Genomic DNA, 24,350 nt, shown 5'->3' on the forward strand with positions numbered 1-24,350 from the left:
ATATTCATTATATTGTTGAGACACTGTAACAGGTAACAGGGGACAGAGATTCATTCCTAAGAGAAAATATAAAAAATGAATATAATAAAAAAGAATCGAAGTTGGGCTGCTATATAAAACTGGATTAGAGAAATACATTACAAACCATGGAAGACTTGTCTCCCCACAGCACAATTTTGTCTTATTTTTCCTCAAAACCACGTTTCTGAAATTTTCCAGGGAAGAAAATATTGGTGGTAAATACTGTTATTTCTACAAATTTAGCATCCTGCGAATTCAAAAATGGAAAGATTTCTGTGTGGGGCTTTGTAAGATTTTAGTACTTGAAGTAAGTATCTTGGAAGAACTGGTAAGATTTCATTTCTTTGAACTCTCCTACTTAACAGTATTATTTGGAAGTAGTATCGCCTAATGGTTCAAACGTGGACTTTGGAATCCAACAGACATGGTTCCCAAACCTGTTGGTCCATTTGTAGGGTAACCCTGGATAAATCACTAAACCTTCCTCTAAGCTATTACCCTAATAAAGGTGTTATGAGAATTAAATGATAATAAATACAGGTTAGCACTTAGTAGAGACTGGCAGAGAATCATAAACGGTAGCATCATCACCATCACTACGGTCTTAGGGGCTGCACTGAGATCGAGAGTGTGTAGATCTGTGACAGCAGAGACAAAAATCACAATATCCTCGCCTCATGAAGCAATTATAGTTAAAATCACAACACCTGTGAGCCTGTTTATAAAACTAAAGGAAAGGGGAAAAAAACAAACAAACCCACAAATGATTAAGGTTTCCGAACAAAGGAGAATTGATTATACACAGTGAAACGCAGCAAGCTACACGGCTTAAGATTCTAGAAGCGTTAGTTATGATTCTGCCAGTGCTGGGTGACTGAATGGGAGAGATCACTCATTCTGTTATTGCTGCAGTGAAAACGTCAATACTAACGTCAGGTAACAAATTACATACTTAAACAATCTCTCAGCTTATGTTCAGAGGTTAGAGGTAGTGACAAAGGCATTCCTGGAGACAACCTTGGATTCCAGGTTGAGTCTCAAAGCTCATGACCTTATTAAAGAAGGTAGCCTCTAGACTCCAGAAGCATTGACTGAGATAGGAAGAAATACGCAGAACAACATGAAGGGGACAGTAATCACTTTCCCGAAGTAAACACAGATTCCCCCAATTTAGAGATCAGAGACCACCCTCGCCTCCAGAGGTGCAGGGTAAACAGGAAGAGATTAATAATGCCTCTTACCTATCCTCCTGTGAATTCTTTCCAGATCGCCTCTTATTTTTAGCTTCTCGGGGAGATGACCGAATTTTCTTAGCTGGAGGGCCTGAATCTCTTCCATAATCTTCATCTAAACAGAGCATTTTTCAAATTCAATGAATTGTATTACGATTTTTACATAGAAATTACCACGGCTTATTTTTGGAGATAAATTATCTCTCAAGCTACTTAAATGGTGAGGTGGTGGGATTTCCCAAATAATTTTCTTTCATTTTTAAAAAATAAATTGTTTTCTACCCCAGTCCCTTTTAGTCCTCATGTGTTTACTTTAATACATTCATAGCCAAATATCTCTTACCATTTCATATCCTGCCCTTTTAATTTATTAAAGATACTGCCATGTTTCAACATCTTCCTATTTACTTGAACTGTTAAGAGTAATAAAGCAATACAAGCATTTTAGAATGTAGAGAACCCACAATTCTACAATCCTAACACAATTACTGTTATCAAGTAAATTACTTTTAAAGTATTAAATGCAGCGTACTCTGACATTTGAGAAAAATACCTTCAATTTCCAAAGTTCTATAGAACTAAAGAAAATTACCCAATCTTAAAAACTGATCATTTCTTTTTTTAAAAGACTTATTTATTTTAGGAGAGAGTGCATGCATGTGAGTGAGAATCTTGAAGCAGACTCCACGCCCAGCACAGAGGCCAACTCGGGGCTCAATCCCACTACCGCAAATCATGACCTGAGCCAAAATCTAGAGTCGGATACTCAACGTACTGAGCCACTCAGGTGTCCCCAAAATTGATGATTTCTATTTTATTACACTCTTATTACAATTTCTATTTTATTTACACTCTTATCTATAATAGTGAAGAGATCTGGAAGTAGTCTGGAGCTTCAGCAATTATTAAATGGTTGGACACATTATAAATTCCACAATGGCATATCATACAACCATTAACAGGAGTTTCTCAAATAACTTTTAATAACAGGATAAATATAAGCAGGGGTGGGATAGGAGGACAGAACCCAAAATTCTTTTTTTTAAAAATATTTTATTTATTTATCTCATACAGAGAGAGAGATCACAAGTAGGCAGAGAGGCAGGCTGAGTGAGGAGGAAGCAGGCTCCCCACTAAGCAGAGAGCCTGATGTGGGGCTCGATCCCAGGACCCTGATATCATGACCCGAGCTGAAGGAAGAGGCTTAACCCACTGAGCCAACCAGGCACCCCCAGAACCCAAAATTCTACAGCAAGACTTCAACTACATTTTTTTTTTTTAAGATTTTATTTATTTATTTGACAGACAGAGATCACAAGTAGGCAGAGAGAGAGGGGAAGCAGGCTCCCTGCTGAGCAGAGAGCTTGATGTGGCGCTCAATCCCAGGACCCCGAGATCATGACCTGAGCCGAAGGCAGAGGCTTTAACCCACTAAGCCACCCAGGCGCCCCTAAATACATTTTTAAAAGGGAGAAAAGACACAGGCTTTTTAAACAAAAAGGCTAAAATGGCCATTTGCTAATCAAGGGACCTTGCATAATATCTCTGCCTCAATCTCCTTATCTGTAAGCAATAACAGTATTCCCCATTCTAATAGGACTTCTCTACTAAGGATTAAATGAATAACTGCAAGTATTTAGCAGCATTTAATAAGGGTTAGTATTTCTTCTGGGAGGCTGGATTATATGTTATTACTCTTTTTTATATTTCTGCATTTCCTAAGTTTTCCCAAAGTGCACATATTACTTTTACAAGTAAAATTGCATTAAAAAAAAAAAAAAAAAAAAAAAAAAGAATAGCAAATGCATCTGGAAAATAATGATAGTAAGGGCATATTCTAAAGTAAACTTTTATGGCTAAGATTTAAGACAATACTACTCAGGGATGCCTGGGTGGCTCTGTTGATAAAGCATCTGCCTTTGGCTCAGGTCATGATCCCAGAGTCCTGGGATTGAGTCCTACTTCGGACTCACTGCTTAGTGGGGAGCGTGCTTCTCCCTCTACCCGCCACTCCCCCAGCTTGTGCTCTCACTTTCTGACAAATAAATAAATAATATCTTAAAAAAAAAAAAAAGAAAGACATACTATTCATTCCATGATAAATTAGTTGACAATCCAAGATGTTTTAGAAAGTACTTTCACCTTAGCTACTTTATGGTGCAAAAAACTTAAACTAATATAAGGTAAAAGTTTTGCTGTGATTATAGATGGAGACATTATCAATTAATAAATACTTCATCAGAATTACTACATATTTAAACTATGGAATCCAAAACCAGATAAGAAAAAATTATTTAAGTATTTATTATCAATGTTTACTAAGGAAAGCTAAAATTCATGCAAGTTCAACTTTTGTTTTGGGTGACAGATCCTGACATAATTTACAATTTATTAAAATCATGAAACTTACCAGCATCATCAGATTCCTGAAACTGTGAATAGTCAACGACCTTCCTATTTCTGTAGAAAGAAGAGACTCTAATTAAGATCATAAAACTGTAGGACTTTTCTATGATATTAGAACACACATTCCTATTTCATAAACAAATTTAGAACTAGCTCTGTGAAAATTATTTTTCTTTTTAAAGATTTTATTTATTTGACAGAGAGAAATCACAAGTAGGCAGAGAGGCAGGCACAGAGAAGGGGGAGGCAGGCTCCCTGCCGAGCAGAGAGCTCGATGTGGGGCTCGATCCCACAATCCTGGGATCATGACCTGAGCCGAAAACAGAGGCTTTAACCCACTGAGCCATCCAGGCGCCCCTGAAAATTATTTTTCAATAAGCCCCCACCTCAGCCAAAAAACCCTTCACATGTTGTTATAGAAAAGTTGAAACCAAAAGTATTTCAAACTACAATTCTCCGACTGCTCATTTCAATGATAGCTCAAATACTATTCTCTTCCTCAAAACCTCCCACCTCCCAAAACACACTTAAACAGCAAAATGAGCCAAACAACCACATATATTCATAAGTGACACAGAACTATCCCATGTGCACCAACAAAAACTGTAAATGCTTTACATTTTTATTCTTAGTGCTATACACACATACACATGTATACCTGATAAAATTATTACTGAGGTTTTTTTAAGGCAGTGATTTTTAAATATAAGTTACATTATAATATACAAATTATGGTGACAGCAGATCTAGCATTACATAGAAGAAACAAATAACTGATCCGTTCAGAGGATGCTTTTTATTAAAATGGTCTGTAATTAAGAAAAATATGAAAGTCTCATAAATTTATGTATCAACTTGACTCAATGATTTTAAGTACTTCTTACTAGTTAAGCCATCTTTAACAACTTGAACGAATCTTAATTTCCATTTTCCTACTTCACACTCTAAAAGTTTAAAATTCCTAACTAAAAGCTTCCCTGTTAGTATCCAAATAGCCTGGCTTTCCAAAAGAGCCTTTGAGGTACTGTATCATTTAGATACTAAGTTAGTGAACTGAAATCATCAACTACCCTTAAGCCTGAGCGAGGAATATTGCTGATTTTATAGATTAAGACATCATTTATATACAAAGACAGGAAGCTCAGATCAAGCATACATACAACTGGGTACAGCCATACACTTGGCATAGGAGAAGAAAGGCTCTTAAGGGTTTTTGCCTTCTGGTTTTTTTCTTTGGTTTACCAGCAAGGAATTATCTTTTCATTGTACTACCTCTGTAAGTTCAGGTGCAAAACTATAAAATGTGCTCTACATATGTTTTGTTAAAAGCAGTTGGTTTTATAAACAAATGATACCGATGTATTAGGAAAGTTGATTTTAAAAACATGACCATTAACTCCACTTATATGAGACATCTAGAGCAGTCAAGTTCAGAGACAGAAACAATGGTGGGGGCGCCTGGCTGGCTCAGTTGGTACAGCAGGCAACTCTTGATCTAGGGATTCTGAGTTTGAGCTCCCCGTTAGGTGCAGAGACTACTTAAAATAAAACCTGGGGTGCCTGGGTGACTCTTGGTTCCGGCTCAGATCATGATCTCAGGGTCTGGAGAGTGAGCCCCGCAGCAGAGTCTGTTTGAGATATTCCCCGCGCCTGCTTGTACATGCACTCCCTCTCGAATACATAAAATCTTTAAAAAAAGAAACAAAGAGGGATGCTTGGGTGGCTCAGTTGGTTAAGTGTCTGCTGTCTTTGGCTCAGGTCATGATGCCTGAGTCCTGAGATCGAGCCCCTCATGGGGCTTCCTGCTCAGTGAAGAGCCCGCCTCTCCCTCCGCCTGCTGCTTCCCCTGCTTGTACCCTCTTTCTCTCTCTGTCAAATAAATAAATAAAATCTTTAAAAAAAGGGTTAAACAAGACAACAAAAGAGAAAGGAGGGAAGGGATTGGGAGGGAGGGAGGAAAGGTGGGTGGGTGGTCAGGGGCGCCTGGGTGGCTCAGTCTGTCAAGCATCTGCCTTGAGCTCAAGTCATGATCCCAGGGTGCTGGGATGGAGTGCTGCACTGGGGTCCCTTGTTCAGTGGGAGTCACTTCTCCCTCTGCCCCTCCCCCGCTCATGTTCTGTCTCTCAAAAATAAAGAAATAAAAATAAATAAAATAATTAAAAAAAAAAAGAATGGGGGCACCTGGGTGGCTCGGTGGGTTAAAGCCTCTGCCTTCAGCTCAGGTCAAGATCCCAGGGGCCTGGAATTGAGCCCCGCATCAGGCACTCTGCTCAGCAGGGAGCCTGCTTCCCCCCCCCTTCTCTGCCTACTTGTGATTTCTGTCTGTCAAATAAATAAATAAATAAAACCTTAAAAAAAAAAAAAAGAGAATGGTGGATGCTAGGGAGAAGGGGATAGTGAGTCAACGACATAGTTTCACTTTGCAAGAGAAAGAGTTCTAGAAATTGGGTGCACAACAGTGTGAATGTATTCAACATTATAGACCTGTACACTTAAAAATGGTTAAGATGATAAATTTCATGTGATTTTACCACAATTAAAAAATGAAATATTTTCTATTAAAAAAAGACTACTTGGGGAGCTGATAATTAAATGCCTACTATGTTTTAATAAAACAGTGATTTTAAGTGATAGATACTATGAAAAACAGAATTTTGACTATATTCTGCATTATTTAGGATCAAGAAAAATGGGACATGTAACCGGGATAAGGAAAGTATCCAGAAGAGGGAGTTTGAAATCTTTTTTAAATTTTTTAAAAGAAATTGATTTATATGAGAGAGAAATCACAAGTAGGCAGAGGGGCAGGCAGAGAGAGAGGGGGAAGCAGGCTCCCTGCTAAGCAGAGAGCCCGATGTGGGACTCCATCCCAGGACCCTGAGATCATGACCTGAGCTGAAGGCAGAGGCTTAAGCCACTGAGCCATCCAGGCACCCTGAAATCTTAATCTCTAGTAGGTAATGTACAGGTTCTGAAATTGCAGGCCTAGTAATTCTAGTTTATCCATGTTGGTGGGAAAGCAACTAAAATAATGGTATAATTTCTGGGTACCATCTATCAATCGATCCATTCCATGAGACTATATAAAGAAGGCTGACCAGAACAGTGAGGAGTATATAATATGTAGGGCAACTAAGTAAACAGGAATTTTTAACCTACAAAAGAGAAAACGTGTTAGCTACTTTAAGGCTTTGAAAACAAAGGAGCAATAAACATACTGGTTTATTAGCTTCCTGATCAGATTAAGTGTGGGTTCAACATAAACAGCTTTTTAACAGTTTGCTAATTATAGTTACTTCCTTAGTCTGGTACCAGGAATACTCCAGAATGGAATTACACAATAAAGTATAGAATCTTTGTTAAGATTCCTATTAGGTTCTGGTTCTAGAACTTCGGGCAAATCACATAATTTCTCTGGGCCTCAGATCCTTCTCTGTTGGAACCGATGGCCTAAATTGCTGGACAGATCCAAAACGTTATGCCAGAATTTTTTTTAGTTTATTTAAGTAATCTCTACACCCAATAGGGGGTTTGAACTCATAACCCTGAGATCAAGAGTCGCACATAACGAAGCCAGCCAGGCACTCCTATGAGATAAAATTACTCTTAAAGTTCAAGGAAGAGTTTTTCTCAATTGCAAATGGTCAGCTATTATTATTCTGTGTATCATACTTCTTACCTCATGTGGCTGTTTTCTTCACTAATCTGAGCTTCCTGAGAGTAACAATGGTCTTGTAGCCTTTCCCCCACATTTTACCCCCTCCTTTCCTCTTTCCTTCCTCCCCTCCTTTTCAAGCACAGAGCAAGGTAAAAAGCAGACACTCAAATCTGTTGCTCTTAGGGCCAAATTTAAGAGCTCTGTTAGAAACCCAATTTTATAAGATACTGGAGAGGATAATATCCAATCTCCTTAAAGTCTCTGAAGGCCTTATCTTTTGCCACTTAATCAAGCAACTTGGAAATTTGTAATTCCTCCAATCAGGTTGTTTCATACCAATTGGTCTACACTGCTGCTCGCATCACTCCCGCTCATATCGGATCCAACCTCACTTCCTCTCAGCACCTTTAATCCTCTACTGATACTGGATCATCTACTGAATATTCTGTCTTCCCTACTAAATGTGAGGTTCTTGAGGATAGGGGTTGTCTCTCCTTCATTCAGAACATCAAAATCAAGACCTTTTTTTTTTTAAAGGATTATTTATTTATTTATTTGACAGAAGGAGAGAGATCACAAGTAGGCAGAGAGGCAGGCAGAGAGAGAAAGGGAAGCAGGCTCCCTGCTGAGCTGAGAGCCCAGTGTAGGACTTGATCCCAGGCCCCTGAGATTAAGACCTGAGCAGAAGGCAGAGGCCCAATCCACTGAGCCACCCAGGTACCCCTAGACATGTGTTTGATGAGCAAATGGACTTGGCATCTGCAAAGGGTCACGGTGGGAAAGGGGATCCTGTGGTGCGAGAGGATATATGCGGGAGCCTTCAGCCCATCAGGCATTTATTTTCCACTGCCCTAAATGACAAAATAAAATTTAGTTTCCTCCATAGGAAGTAACTAGTTATTTTAAATTGAAGAAATTAAAAAGGCAACTATTTAGTACATTTTCTTCTATCATGGTTTTTAACAAGCAGAACTACTAAGAAAAAAAAAAAGCCATGTAGACTATACTGATATTACAGGAGTAATCAAATTTATATTTTTCAATATTTATTTTTCAATAAATTCAGAAACCATTCCCTCATTTGAAACACAAAATATTTTACTCTCAATTATTTGAAAATGGCCAAAATTATCAGATCTTATATAGATAATAAATGTTACTTATCACAGACTTTAAAATCCCAAGCAAATCTGTCTAAAGGCTAACTATGCCAAAAAAAAAAAAAAAAAAAAAAAAGGGAAAAAGCATCCATCCATAAATGTTGTTAGAGGGAAAAGAAAAAATTATTTAAATAAAAGATCTATGATAACAAGGGTCACTCATAATAACTCATTTAATGACTTAGAATAATAATTTGGTTCATTTCCTGCCTTCTGAAGATACTTCAAAACAACAGTAGAAATACTATTCCATTACTTGCAGATTCACCTTATTTCAGATAGAAATCACTTTAAAAAAAAAAAAAATTTTGTTTGACAGAGATCACAAGTAGGCAGAGGCAGGCAGAGAGAGGAGGAAGCAGGCTCCCGCCTGAGCAAAGAGCCTGATGTGGGGCTCGATCCCAGGATCTTGAGATCATGACTTGAGCCGAAGGCAGAGGCTTTAACCCACTGAGCCACCCAGGTGCCCCTAGAAATCACTTTCTATGAACTTACTCCTGTGTAAACTAAATACTGAGAAGATATACTGGGATGAAAACACACCATTTATGAGTAATACTTAAGTTGAAGGGCACAGAAGTTCTACTTCAAGTCAAAAACAAAGAAACATTCTTATGTCCTCAAAATACCCTTTCTTAAAGGCCAAAGTTACACCAACTCTTCAGGGTAAAATGAGCATCAACAACTAGAACTGGAAGGACAATACAAAATTTCACTAGAACACAGCAGGTTAAAAACACACATTTTTGAACTGGGTTTAAATCCTGGCTCTGCCACTTACTAGTTGTATGTCATTGAGCAAGTTACTCCCCCCCACCCCTCACCTGTAAAACAGCAGTAACAACACCTAATCTCTCACGACTGTCCAATGAGGAGCAGCTATCATTACAAGGAACTTCTACTTGTTCCACCCAGGATACCATTGCAATTATGAATACACACAAGTAACACTTTTTCAATTATTTGAACATGATGATGAACTCACTGTTCTAAAATATGTCTTAGGGAAAATCCATGTATAACTTTGGACTCTTCCCCCCCACCAACTTAACCACGTAATAGCCTACTGTGGACCGGAAGCCTTACCAATCATACAGCCAATTAACACATATTTTGTATGTCACGTGCATTCTTACGATAAAGAAAGCTAGAGAAAAGAAAACGTTATTAAGAAATTCCTAAGGATGAGAAAATAGATTTCTAGTACTGTGCTGTATTTACTGAACAAATCTGCATAAAAGTGTACCCAGTAGTTCAAACTCAGTGTTCAAGGGGTCAACAGGATAGGAACACAAAAACTTCAATTGAGTGCCTGCTCTTACTTTAAAAGCATACATGGGGGCACCTGGGTGGCTCAGTGGGTTAAAGCCCCTGCCTTCAGCTTGGGTCACGATCCTAGGGTCATGGGATAGGGCCCCACATCGGGCTCTCTGCTCGGCAGGGGGCCTGCTTCTCTTCCTCTCTCTCTCTGCCTGCCTCTCTGCCTACTTGTGATCTGTCAAATAAATAAAATATTAAAAAATAAAAACTAAAAAAAAAAATACATGATCTCTCCGTCTAGATTCTAAATGCACTCTGGCCACAATGAGCCAATTCCTAACTGATCACCAGAGGGCTCTGGGATGAGAAGTCCTCACTTTTGCATCAGGTTAAGTGCAAAAACCAAGGGTAAAGTGGGAAGCTAGACAAAGAACTTGAAAATATCTGGTTTTGGTACCAAATGTGGATAACTCAGGCAATTCAGAAGCAATAGGGACTTTTCTCTTCCATTCTCTTAAACCTAAAATGCTTTCTCATAGCAGTGACTGTCTAAGACCAAAACATGAAACACGAGGCCATTCTCAAGAGTCAATAATCAGTGTTTGAGAGGAAAATGATCACACCTTTGAGATGACCTTATCTAACCTTCCCTCTCTTGCTTGGGGGGGTGGGGGGTGGGGTGGTGGCTGGGGAAAGGGAGAGGGAGAATCTTAACTAGGCTCCATCTCACAACCCTGACATCACGACCTGAGCCAAAATCAATAGCCAGAGGTTCAACCAACAGAGGCAACAACAACCGACCTCCACTCGCCGGAGCCCGCCATCTCTTTTTTAAAAAGTAAGCTCTTGGCCCAACGTGGGGCTTGATCTCATGACCCTGAGATCAAGAGTGGCAGGCTCAACCAACGGAGCCAGCCATGTGCCCCAAACCCTCTCAACTTTACAGATGAGAAAACGAAAACCACATATTCCAGCTCTACTTTGTAACAAGCCTTCACATCAAAATATGGAGACCGGTAACAAGCAAACTCTGGGGAAGGAAGCAGAACTTACAAATATAATACTGACACCCTAAGCTTTATATTACTTGAAGAGCACAAAACCATTTTCTCAAGGCAAATGGGAGAGCCTTTTAGACAATCTATTACATTATTAAGCTCCATCAACAGACTATAGTACCTTTTCTTTTTTTTTAAAGATTTTATTTATTTATTTGACAGAAATCACAAGGAGGCAGAGAGTCAGGTTGGGGGTGGGCAGGCTCCCTGCTGAGCAGAGAGCCCGATGTGGGGCTCCATCCCAGGACTCTGGGATCACAACCTGAGCCGAGGCTGGAGGCTTAACTCACTGAGCCACCCAGGCGCCCCTATACTTCTGTTTTTACACTGAAGTTGTTCTGGTCAATGCAGGGAAGAAGAATAAAGAAAAAAAATCCACCTTGCTAATTTTCTAGAATTTAACAGGTTCTTCACTAGGCACTTAAAGCACATTTGAAATTAGAGTTCTGAGAAACCTAAAATAACCAACACTGCTCTTTTCACTAATCACCTGGGTGGTATACACATTTGGTCAGATGAACGAGATCCTAAAGAACAATGTTTTTCAACTGATAGGTCACAACCCACGACTGAGTCCCTAAATGAATTTATTGGTGTATAACCAGCATTAAAACAACAACAATGCAAAACAAAAAAAATCACAGAAAACTATACCTAAATAATAGTAAGTTCCAGAAACTTGTTTCAGGTGTTTGTGTTCTTGTGTGTAGCGACCTCATCAAACAAGTTCGAAACCCACTGCTTTAGAATAAAAAGTGGTCACAAAAAGAAACTATTACTTTTGCCTTCACAAAAAAAAAAAAAAAGAAAAAAGTGTTACTGATCCATGGCAGAAAAAGAGTAACATTTCTTATTTTAATTTCCTTTTTTTTTTTTTTTTTTAAAATATTAAGCAGGTGCCATTGGGCATGGAATAGGGCTTGAACTCACAACTCTGCAATCCAGATCTGAGCCGAGATCAAGAGTTGGATGCTTAACTGACTGAACCACCCAGGCCACCACCACCTTTAAAGGTTTTATTTAGGGCGCCTCAGTGGCTCAGTTGGTGCAGCCTTCGGCTCAGGTCATGATCCCAGGGTTTTGGGGCCCAGTACCACATTGGGCTCCTTGCTCAGCAGGGAGCCTGCTTCTCCCTCTGCCTGCTGCTCTGACAAATAAATAAAATCTTTAAAAAAAAAAAAAATAAAGGTTTTATTTATTTATTTACTTACTCAGAGAGATCACTCTTGGGTGGAGAGGAGCAGGAGAGGGAGAGACAGAATCTGAAGCAGGCTCCACGCCCAGTGCAGAGCCTGACCAGCACGTCTCGGGAATGGATCCCACAAACCTGAGATCATAACCTGAGCTGAAATCAACCCACTAAGCCACCCAGGTGACCCAGGTTAAGTAACCTCTACCCCCAATATGTGGCTTGAACTCACACCCCGTGATCACGAGATGCACGCACCCTTGATTTCCTATCTTTTTAAAAAACTTAACTTTTTCAAAATAAATAAATAAAATAAAAAACTTAACTTTTTCAAGCTTAAGCACTTACGAAACCTACCCAAGCTTGGTGGCTAATGGAGGGGCAGGAGGTCTGGTGATAACGATGATGAGGAGGATATCAGGTGTATTATATGAACTTGAACTACTAGACTTTAGACAATCTAATCCAATCTTATCCCAAACTTACTATCCTGGCAACAAATGTCCCTAGGAGCGAATCTTAAGACCTCTCATGACCTCCCAAGGCAGCCTATTTTAAGAAAACTCCAAAAATAAAGTTCAAGAAGGTGAAATCTGTCTTTGAAGTCCTCTCACAGGTTCTGTCATCTATCTCCTGGATTACCATGGTTTCCATCTAACCCCTCCTCCAGAGTAGCCCTTACACTTTATAGGAGTTTCCGCTTTTTTCTTAAAGGCTAAATATACTAGGGTTCCTTCAACCCCTCCTCATTATTTCAAGCACCCTCATGACCTAGTCGTTACCCTGCAACCCAGTAACCTTGGACTTAATGAAGTCTATCAAGCAGTGCCCCAATCTAATCATAACAACATAATATGGTTTACAAAGATATTATGTGGAGGACAGAGGGAGATCACGATTACAAATTTCCTCCTCCTATTCTACTCTGTATTTGTACTAATGCAATCCAAGAGCTCAGCTGCCTTTTGGGCTGTTGTATCACACAATGCAGGAGATGTTGCAATTCCAATAATTAAGCCTTCTTTTCCCGAGACTGAAAATCTTTTTGTACCTCATTTCAACATACTATTTACCTTTCTCAACTTCCTATAATCTGCAAACTTAATCAACATAGGCCAAGAACAAAGTCCTTTAAGGCATCAGTGGAAATGTTCTTTTAGGCTGACCTAAATCTATTCACCTGCCTTCTCTGGGTCTGGCTACTGAGGTCCAAGTCCATGACAGTTAATCAGCATTCTGCCTACATTTCACTTTTCCCACAAGGACCTCATGTGAAGCTCTGTCAAAATCCTTGTTGGAAGAGAAACCCAGGGGGCTCGTGGGTGGCTCAGTCAGTTCAGGGATTGTCATGATTTTAGGATTATGAGATGGAGTCTCAGATGGGGCTCAGGACTTGGGGTGGAGCCTGCTTAAGATTCTCTCTGGGCCCCTTCCCTACCCCACCCTACTCACTCACTCACTGGGGAAAAAAGGGAGACTGACTCCTGGGTGGCTCAGTGGGCTCAGGTCATGATCCCGGTGTCCTGGGATCAAACTGCATATAGGGCTATCCCTGCTCAGCGGGAGTCTGCTTCTACCTCTGCCTGCTGCTTCTCCCGCTTGTGCCCTCTCGCTGGCAAATAAATAAAATCTTTTAAAAATTTATAAAAAATTAGAGAAAACCAGTGTTTTTACAGTATTCTTTTACTCTTTAAAAAAAAAATTAGTGGGGCACGTGGGTGGCTTGTTCAGCCTCTGCCTTTGGCTCAGGTCAGGATCCCAGGATCCTGGGATCCAGCCCCACATCTGGCTCAGCAGGAAGCCTGCTTCTCCCTCTCCCACTCCCCCTGCTTGTGTTCCCTCTCTCACTGTGTCTGTCACATAAATATATATTTTTTTAGATTTTTTTTTTAATTTATTTGACAGACAGAGATCACAAGTAGGCAGAGAGGCAGGCAGAGAGAGAGGGGAGGAAGCAGGCTCCCTGCCGAGCAGAGAGCCCAATGAGGGACTCGATCCCAGAACCCTGAGATCATGACCTAGAGCCTAAGGCAGAGGATTTAACCTACTGAGCCACCCAGGTACCCCATAAATAAAATCTTTTTTAATGGGTTCATTTAAACCAATGACATTAAGCTTTTAAAAAATAAACCTTGGGGCACCTTGGTGGCTCAGTGGATTAAAGCCTCTGCCTTCAGCTTGGGTCATGATCCCAGGGTCCTGAGATCAAGTCCCGCATCCAGCTCTCTGCTCAGCAGGAAGCCCGCTTTCTCCTCTCTCTCTCTGTCTGCCTCTCTGCCTACTTGTGATCTCTCTCTCTGTGTCAAATAAATAAGTAAAATATTTTTTAAAAATGATAAAAAATAAACCTTTTCTGTTTCAACGAAATATCCCCAGGAAACACAAAATAAAACACAACTAGTAAAAAGTAAAAGCAGCATTTTAAGAGCATGAAGTTGTCTTATAATTTCAAATTTAAAGAATTTTCTCATTACAGATTTTCCCAACTGGTTTTGACATAGGTTTTCTGAAGATTTTCTGGCCAGATGAATTTGAATATTACCACCTCCTTAAACAAGTGAAATCTTCCAAAGTCCTGCATTAAAACTGCTTAACTTTGATCTCTAAAATTACCAATATTTTAAAAGCAAAATTTGAATCCAATGCTTGAGACATCCCCGAAAACCCAGCATTAAGACTACTGACCTGAGACTTTGTGAACCCATGCTGAATTTAAAATTATTACAACAGCAGTTAGTATGATGTGCCAGATACCTCACCTAAATTCTCATTTGATCCTCACAATCTCACAAGAGGAGCTCATTAACATGAATTCAATTTTATCTGAATCTAATGCTCAAATAGGCTCAGTAACTTTCCTACCACTGCAAGTTATTACTAAAACCAATCTTTCAACTCAAGCCCATTTGAACCAATACCCCACAGGGCACTGTTGTTGCCTGTAACCTCTCAAACCTTCCCTTCCTGATCTTTAACAAAATGAAACTCCTTTACAGAACATAGCCCAATATAGATTCTGCCTATCTATGTAAAGATCCTGTGTCACTACTCTACCCCATTAAAACTTAGGACATCTGTCTCTCTCCATTCTTCTACGCTCAAAGACTATTCACATGCCGAATCTGCCCAGGAGACATTAAAAACATTAGTTCACGGGAGTCAGGATACCTAAACTCCATTAAGAGTAACTTCTTATAATTGTTTCATTCATCTTAAGCTTCAAGTTCCTGGCTAAAATTTATTCCTTTGTATCTTGCATCATTCTGTTACTTACAACTAAAGGTAAAATTCAAAAAGTCACAAGATGAGGGGTGCCTGGGTGGCTCAGTGGGTTAAAGCCTCTGCCTTTAGCTTTAACCCAGAGTCCTGGAATCTAGCCCTGCAGTAGGCTCTCTGCTCAGCAGGGAGCCTGCTTCCCCCTCTCTCTGCCTCCTCTATGCCTACTTGCGATCCTTCTCAAATAAATAAAATCTTTTTTAAAAAAGTCGCAAGATGCAAGAAATCAGAAAGTAATAAAAAGAACATTCTAGGAAAGCATTCCTAGGTTTTTCACATGGAGTTTCTAATCTCTGCAGAAAAGGGGAGGCAGGGAAGGCGTTTTGAATAATGAACGAGGCAGGTGTGTGCGGTTTCATTCTCACCAATTTTAAACAGCAGAGTTTCTGATAGTCCCTGCTTTTAGAGAATCATTTCTTACTAGGAAAGCAGTAGTCACTAGGAGGACTGGTACGTCTTGGAGCTGCAGCTTCTCTGTGGAAAGTAGCTAGCCATATTTTGTTATCCCAGCCTAACGAATGGCAGAGTGGATTTTTTATTTCGAAGTGCAGCTAATGTTTACTTTCCAAAGTAGTTCATCCTCTGGGTCATTTTAGCTTGAAAGATGAACTCTCCTTGAAGATCACCTTGGGCATACAACTCAAAAAAAGACATGCAGGAAGCAGCACCTGAAAATACGCAACACCCAGTAGAAATGCTTTGGTCTCACAGCCTCAAATATTTCAAAGACCTGTAATTGTGGCTAGGTAGATAGTAGTTATCTAAAAATACGGAAATGCAAGTCTCTAACCATCAGTTCTACTTCTCAGAATCTAGATAGAAGTTTTTTGTTTTGTGTGTGTGTGTGTGTGTGTTTTAAAACAAAACAAAACCAATCAAAGGATGCTCCAGTTTGACTAAAGTGGGCCTGTGCTAAATCCGAAGGTTTCTATTGTGCACAACATGGCAGTCTCGAGTCTCAACAACCCAAGAAGCTACTTCTTCATCATCTGGAGTAATGAGGTCATATTTATTTCCATCTTTGCAGCTGAGAATTTAAAAATGCAAACAGAAGTAACACTTCACAGCAGACTCAATAGCTTCCTTATTATCAAGTTCAAATAGTCAAAGTTTGCAAAGCAAAACCCATCTGGCTGTGTGGGCTCTAATTCTTACGAAGTCCAGAGGAGCACCATTCACATGGTGTCCTAGAATTACACAGCACGGTGGTGACCTTGTTTTGTATTTCTGGGAAAAACAGGCCATTTACACAAATGAAACAAACTGCCCTTTTTTCAAAATGGTTTTCCTTATTAATTTTATTTCTCCAGTTGAAAGAAACCTATGAAAACTGTAAAAGGCTTCGTGAAGGCAAGCTATTCTTCTTCTAATGGAGTGCAAACATCTCCATTATATAAACCTAAGTAGAAACCAGAGCCTAGGGACACCTGGGTGGCTCAGTTGGTTAAGCAGCTGCTTTCAGCTCAGGTCATGATCCCCGAGTCCTGGGATTGAGTCCCACATAGGGCTCCTTGCTTGGCGGGGAGCCTGCTTCTCCCTCTCCCTCTGCCTCTGCTCGATCTCTCTCTCTCTGACAAATAAAATCTTTAAAAAAAAAAAAAAAGAAACCAGAGCCTACATCGCCTGATCCCCGGGTTTCTTTCACTGCACCAGGTTACCTCCCCCCAACAATGAGTTTTATTTAAAACACTAAAAATTCAACCACTTACCTTAGTTTGAAACTTTTGTCAAGTTAAATCAACTGCAATTTTTATTAATCTTAATTTTCCTTCTAATTTTAATATACTAAATTTTACAATGGGTGTTGAACATTTCCAATGCCATGTTTTTGCTTTGTCCTTTTTTTTTTTTTTTTTAAGTGAGCTCTATACCCAATGTGGGGCGTGAACTCATGACCCCAAGATCAAGAGTCACATGCTGTACTGATTGAGCCACCCAAGTGACCCCTCTTTTTGTCTTTTGATATGGTGTTATCAGTTATAGATTTTAAGTTTTGTTCCTGGGACAAATCCCATTGACCGTCTTTATTTTTAATACACACTGGACTCAGCTAATATTCGGTTTTTCATCTATACTTGCATGTAAAATGAGTCTTGTTAAATTTTCCTATAGTGTCCTTTAGGTAGCTTTGACATCTATTCACTTAATTTAGTCAGGGAGCAAACGCCCTTGTATTACAATGTATACACACTGAAAGCAATGCCACTTATCTAATGTTCACATTTCCTCCAAGTGCCACACTATTTCCCTCTCCATTCAAGTTATCTTCCTTTAACCCCTTCACATATTCTCCTATTCCTTAAAAATAATAATAATAATTCTTTCACCCTCCTCCCCCATTTTCAAGTTGGTCCTCCCCATCAAAGTCCTATTATGAACTGTTAACCCCTTTCAAAGATGGCAAAATGCGCTACTACCATGAAAAAGAGTAATACCCTGTGGTAGTGTGTCTCACGGGGAAGATCACATTGGTTGTGGGCTGGTCACATGTGGATTTGAATTTCTGCTTCACCTCTTCACAGGTGAACTGGGCCAGTTAATTTAGCCAAGTCTCAGCTACCTCACGTATGAGATGGGAATAACATACACCTTGCTTGAAGAGTTGTTTGAAGACTGTGAAGTATGTGTAAAGTATCTGGCAGAAAATTTGGCACAAAAAAAGTTGCTCAGTGATAGCTCTTTTGGGTTTCAATGTGATTTTATTTTTTCTAAAATTGAAGGTTGAAAAAATACTTCTCTTAAAGGTCCACAATCTCTAATCCGTAATTTAGAAATTCAGAAAGTTCTGAACACCAAATGTTTCAGGTTTACCTGAACAATAGGAGGGCTTTTTAGCTGTATTTTTTTTTGTTAGTGTGAAAATTCAGTTTTATTACAGAGACATTAAGGTGTTTGATTACAGAAGTACTACTGCAGAACTCAATGGTGATAGCCCATTAATTCACAGTAGGCCCCATTACTTCTAAATTTTTTGAAAATAACTGAACTTCCAAAACACACATGGCTCCAAAGTTTTCAAACTATACAGGGACTGCGGACCTGTACTCCTATGTGGAATCAAATACAGGCAATGCAGATCTAGCAGAAAGGAGAATGGTTAAAACTCATGCAGTTTAAATACAGTTTTGCTACTATTTTTACGCTTTAATTCCTTTGGCTTCAAAGTCATTACTGGTAAATTGAAGGAAGTGGACTCAATCTCTGAAGTTCTTTTTAGTTTTTCAAAAACGTACTTTCAGTTAAAAAGTATCTCTGAAAATTATTTTAAATTGAGTTGAACAAAACTGCTCTTATTTAGAACACTTATTTAAAATAATTATCAACCAATATGAACCTATGCTTTCACATCTAAACTTTCAAGGTTTAAAGTTCCTTGCAGTCTCAAGTACTAAACAAAAAAACAACCAGATTATCAAGTGCACTTATGTTCTGAAGAAAGGAGCAAACATTGACCTGATGACTTGGGATCATTTTCAATAAGGGAGGAGGATCTTTGGAGAATACATTAAGCTGAATTTCAAGAAACCTGGTTTCTAGTCTGGGCAAGTCAGTCAATCTCTGATTTTTCTTTCTCATCTTTACAAGTAATAACATTTTCCTTCCTTCCTCACAAGAATAGTGAAAGCACTCTGAAGAGTTGAAAGTGCCGGTATACTACAGTTAACATCAATACTTAACAGGCTGAAGGTAAAGCGATTATTATTCACAAAGGGTGAGGGTAAGCAGGCCTGAGAATTAAGAAATCTTAGGTTTAGGCCCAACCTCTGCATCTAGTATGTGATGCAAGACACTTCACTTGTCCAGGTCCCCATTAAGTCACTAGTAAAAGGAATTTGCCTAAATTTCTTCCTAGCTCCAAGACTCTAACTTTATGCTATAAAACTGAACCCAAGGCCTAAAATATTTGAGCTCTCATTTATATACCATGAGTCAGATGCTGTAAAAGGTAGGGACAGCAACACTGTATGAGCAAAACTACTCAGATGTGTTGCACACATCTCTGGAAAAATCTGCTCCGGCTTATCAGTTCATCATTCCCTGCACATGGAAATTGGTGTCAAGTAGCCATTAGTACACTGCTAATTCTTCTTTATATGCTCAGGTTAGTATTCAAATGAAAATGAGTAATGCTTACAATAAATATGAACAGCAGAAAAACCTCCAAAATTATATATATGCCCGAAAGGGCAGAAATGTCCTAAAAGAAGCAGCATTCACACTTATTTCCCAACTTGTGCTTTTTTTTTTTTTTTTTGGTTTTTAAACAGGTCGATCATTCTGATATCTGGTTAATGTCTACCATTAATTTTTTGTCAAATGCCCTCAGGTATACAGATTCTTCATTTACACCTTGGAACAAAGGCACTTCCCTAAGACAGGACTTTATTGCAAAATTTAACAAACCACCAAACTCAAGTTTAATTATTTCTGCTTTATTATTGGTCATGAGTATATTAAAAACTTTTTAAAGGTACAAAGAGACTTTAATCACTAAAATATATAATCAGAAACCAAGTTGCTTTAAAATAATATGAACGTGACCCCCAAAAGCCAATATATTTTCATTCTTCAATTAGGGGCAAAGACAATTAAAATTACTTTTAACAACATAATGAACAAGAAAAAAGTTGTTAAGTCCCAAAGCCTCCAAAAAACGGAGAGACCCATGCTCAATATAGTCCCACCTGGTAATATTTAAAAAAAAAAAAAAAAAAGAAAGAAAGAAAAAAATCAAAGTTTAAAGTAAAAAAAAAAAAAAAAAAAAAAGTTTTGTTCGTGCTCCAATATCTAAATCTGGGAACACAAATGCAGGCAGATGAATATAGTAAGTCACAATAATATAAAAAGTCATCAAAACCTAGTGAACCGAAGCTGAAAGGTAGAAAAATAGTCCAATTTCACCACACAGTTAATTTACTTCCAGAGACAGGAGATCCAATCCAGATGAATCAAATCTTTATTCCGATATTGTCTACTTAACCTGATCCTAAAGAAAATATTCTACATAAATTGATGGGATACATTGAACATTTTCATGCCAAAAAAGGTATGCATACTATCATCTGAAAAATCTATCCAGACTCCTTGCCAGAAAGCGGGCAAACTCTTCCCGGTGGCGATGGTGAGTTACCAGAGATGCGGGCAGAAATTAGAAGGCAGAAAAGCAGTCAGGTAGTGAGTTAGCACTCTCCGCATGCCCACCCCGAGCGTGGAAGTACGCAGTCCCATACCACCACCAGTTGGAGACGGAGGATCTAGTCAGGAGCTAGAACGGTGTGGCCCAAAACCCTTTCCCGGGTTCCAAACCTCTCCTTAGAGCTCTAGGTCAAAATACTTCCGTTTCTCACAAAACTTGGAATGAAGAAGGGGAAGCAACAACTGTTAAAACATTTAAAATCTAGACCTTTACCTATTTATCTAGAAAACCCTATGCGAAGCAGCCAATTCCTTAACATCGAAAGCGTCACGGACATTACATGAAAAGTAACAGTTACTTGCAACAGCTCTCCCTTTAAAGGCCTCAACACATTGGATTAAGCCACACCCCTCCATAAATGGCACATTCCATACAATAGCCAGGAGGACGGCAAAGGGCGAGTCCACCGTCCGCTGGGGAACTGCAAACTTGTGGAAATTCTCAGAATCGCGTCTACTGGTTACCTGAACCTAGTCCCTTTATTATTAGGTTATGGGGGGGGGGGGAGGATTACAAACACATCCGAGACACGTACGCCGAGGGAGCGTAGACAGGCAGCGGGAACGAGAACCACACGGGATTTGGGTCGTGCTGTTAACCCGCACCTTCCTGAGTAGGGACAGTTCCCCGAGAAGGACATTTCTAGTCGGAGGGAAACAGCGAGCTCGGTGTGGGGGGAGGGGGAGCAGTTAACCCGCTCCGAATTCCGAGTTGGGGGAAAGGCAACAGTCATTATTTTCCAGGGCCCCGTCCCGGGCTCTCACTTTTGCCGGAGGGGAAAAGAACGGGTCCCGCCCACGCCCGGCCCAATCCGGGAGGCGGGGCCCTGCAGCGACCCTGGAGGACAGAGGCGGGGCCGGTTGGCAGTACTGCCCCTCCCCCTTTGCATGGAACACCCCCGTCCGCTAGAGAAAGAGGGCTGAGTTCCCCCACCCCCACGCAAGCAGAGGGGGAAAGGGGGACACACGGGCGTCTCGGCCCCTCCTCACTTAAAGTGGGGTGGGGAGTCGAGCCCGAGTCCGACTCGGCCGATCTCCCCGCAGGCTGCAAGGGGTCGGCCCCGAGGAGGTGGGGCCTGGGTGGGGGCGCTGACTTCACACCCCTCCCCCTCCAGCCGCTGGCGGTTCAGGGAACACCCCGCCCGCACCAGTGCGGCGGGTGGGGGAGGCAGCAGAGCAGCCTGGAGCCCTGCAGCGGCGCGGGGCGGGGAGGAGCGCGCGCCTGGGCGCGCGGCCGCCACCCCCGCGCAGCCCCGCGCGCCAGCAGGGCCCCCCACGCTCAAGGGCGCGCGCGGGCCCCGAAAGGGAGGAGGCCGCGCGTGGCACCGGAGAGGGCCGACTGCAGGCTTCTGTCCCCCAGTCCTTCACCACTCACCCACAACCCCCTCCATCCCGCTCCAGGCCTCGGACTCCGCACTGACCTGACAGGCCGAGACATGTTCGCTGTCGAAACAGGACCGAGTCGAGAAGCCAAAGACCAGGACCCCCCCCCACCCCGCGCGCTCGGCGCCCCACCCCCCCCAACTTCGGCCGATGGGGCCGCTGCCGCCGAACCCCGAGCTGCAGGCTTCTCAAACTCCGCTGCTTCTTGGTTCAGGGCCCCTTAATCAGACGAGCCCCCCGCTCCCCCGTCTCTTCAAAATGGATGAATCAAACCAGCCGAAAATGCGCCAAAGCCGCGATGCAACCAAACCCACTAGGGCCTATGGGCTCCGCCCCATCACGCCCGGTCATTGGCGGTTTCTGCCAGATGCGCCGAGCTCATTAGCCTGTTTGAATCATCACGTCTCCCAGACCCCGCCCCGCGCACCGATAGGCCCCGCCTCCTCCGTGGGGTCCTGTTAGTCAAGATGCTCTGAGAGCGCACGGCCGCAAAACAAAAATGGTCGCTGCTTGGCCCGCCCCCTGGTTTCCACTCCGGAATTGCAGATTCGTTTTAGGTCGCATCTTGGAAAGACTAGAAAAAAAGATTTACATAGGGTTCAATGTCATTTAGTGGTAGTTTAACGATGTTTCATTTCGCCTGCCTTGATCATCTAGAAACTGCACTAATAGCAAAACCCGTGGGATAGGCAGCCGATTCGTCACTAAGGCGCTGCTTCAGAATTGGAGGGAAATTTCATCGGTTCAAAATTTCTGACCTTAAACGCGCAAGCCCTTTCCCCTGCCTCCAGCAACAGCCCTCAGGGGCCCCACCCGCTGTTGGAGCGGCGAGGCAGGATCATAATCAAGAAATAACTTCACTTCCAATTTCCATTCTTCATTCTGGACCTTGAGATCCATTTCAGGGTCATTAGAGTCCCAGTCTCCGGCATTACTTCAGGGACTTAATGATTAGAAGCATGTGCTCTGGGGCCACAGCGCGTTATGTCCACTGTGAACCTCAGGTCCACAGCTTAGTAGTTGCAGAACTTTAATCACTGTGCCTCAGTTTTCTCAAGTGCAAAATGGGGACCAAAGATAATTACCTCATAGGGTTATTAAGATTAAATGAGTTGAAATACGAAAAGCCCCTAGGACAGTTACCCGCGCACAGTAAGCAATATCTTAAGTATTTGTTAAATTCAATTTTTGAAAATGACCTGATCCTTGCATTCTTCTCTTAGGGAAGAGAATGGCACAGTCCACCAGCGAAGCATTAAACAAGTTATCTTCTCCCTTTAGCCATGTCACTCTACCCTTTCTTCCCTGAATTTGTGTGTGTGTGTGTGTGTGTGTGTGTGTGTGTGTAGTAAAAAAATGCAATCATTAAATTCACCATTTTAACTTTTTAAGTGCATAGTTCAGTAGCATTAAGTACATTTGCATTGTTGTGCAACTCTTACCACCATCCATCTCCAAAACATTTTCACCTTCCTGAGGCTTTGTACCATTAAACACTAATTCTCCATTCCTTGTCTCCCAGATTTTGGCACCCATCATTTTACTTTCTGTTTTTATGAATTTGACTACTCTAGGAACCTCATATAAGTAGAATCATGTAATATTTATGCTTTTGTGTTGACAGATTTCACTTAGCCTAACGTCTTCCAGGTTCATTCATGTTTTGGCATGTATCAAAATGTTCTACTTTTTTAAAGGCCGAATAATATTTCAATGTATGTATATACCACATTTTGTTTACCCATTTAACTGTCAGTGGACACTTGGGTTGCTTCCAGATTTTCACCATGGTGAATAATGCTACTGTGAGCAGGGGTGTACAAATATCTCTTGGAGCCCCTGCTTTCAGTTCTTTGGGGTGTACACCCAGAAGTAGAATTGCTAACCATATAGTTATATTGTTTTTAATATTTGGGGACTCTCCATTCTGTTTTCCACAGCAACTGCATCGTTTTCATCCCCATCAACCCTGCACAAGGGCTCCAGTTTCTCCACATTCTTGTCAACACTTTGGGTTTTTTGGGTAGTAAGCTTCCTCAGTGTCTGAATATATTTTGACTAAGTGTATCGTCAAGCATATGATTGTCAAAATGCCAGTGCAGAGACTGGGGCAGTGCAGTGATCACAAGTGACTTTACTGAAGGTTGTTTTCTTAGGGCAGATTGCTATTATTTTAGAAAATACCTTTCTTTAGTATTGTGAGATGAGGCAGAGATATATATATATATATTTTAAGATTTTATTTATTTATTTGACAGACAGAGATCACAGAGAAGCAGGCAGAGAGAGAGGAGGAAGCAGGCTCCCTGCTGAGCAGAGAGCCCGATGCGGGGCTCAATTCCAGGACCCTGGGATCATGACCTGAGCTGAAGGCAGAGGCTTTAACCCACTGGCCACGCAGGCGCCCTGAGGCAGGGATATTCTTGTTACTCATTCATTAGGTAAAGAAGGGAACTGGCCATAGTCAACATGTCCAGGTCTTCCAGGCCTTGCCCTCCTAGTTTAGTTCAA

General features: G+C 41.0%; 1 protein-coding gene across 2 annotated transcripts in view; it reads right to left on the minus strand.

Moving 5' to 3' along the window:
* NUCKS1 (nuclear casein kinase and cyclin dependent kinase substrate 1) overlaps window positions 1-22,148 on the minus strand; it is a 30,806-nt gene extending 8,658 nt beyond the window's left edge. The window contains exons 1-3 of one of the 2 annotated variants that reach the window (XM_032317417.1): window positions 21,878-22,148; window positions 3,664-3,713; window positions 1,263-1,368 (exon numbers count right to left, since the gene is read on the minus strand). In XM_032317417.1, coding sequence (XP_032173308.1) covers window positions 1,263-1,368; window positions 3,664-3,713; window positions 21,878-21,894 — 173 coding nt within the window. In that variant the 5' untranslated portion in view covers window positions 21,895-22,148. The remainder of the gene's footprint in view (window positions 1-1,262; window positions 1,369-3,663; window positions 3,714-21,877) is intronic. The other variant, XM_032317416.1, reaches the window with a different exon arrangement.
* Between the last annotated feature and the right edge of the window lie 2,202 nt (window positions 22,149-24,350).

This window comes from Mustela erminea, chromosome 17 (genome assembly GCF_009829155.1).
Source record: "Mustela erminea isolate mMusErm1 chromosome 17, mMusErm1.Pri, whole genome shotgun sequence".
Lineage (NCBI taxonomy): Eukaryota > Metazoa > Chordata > Mammalia > Carnivora > Mustelidae > Mustela > Mustela erminea.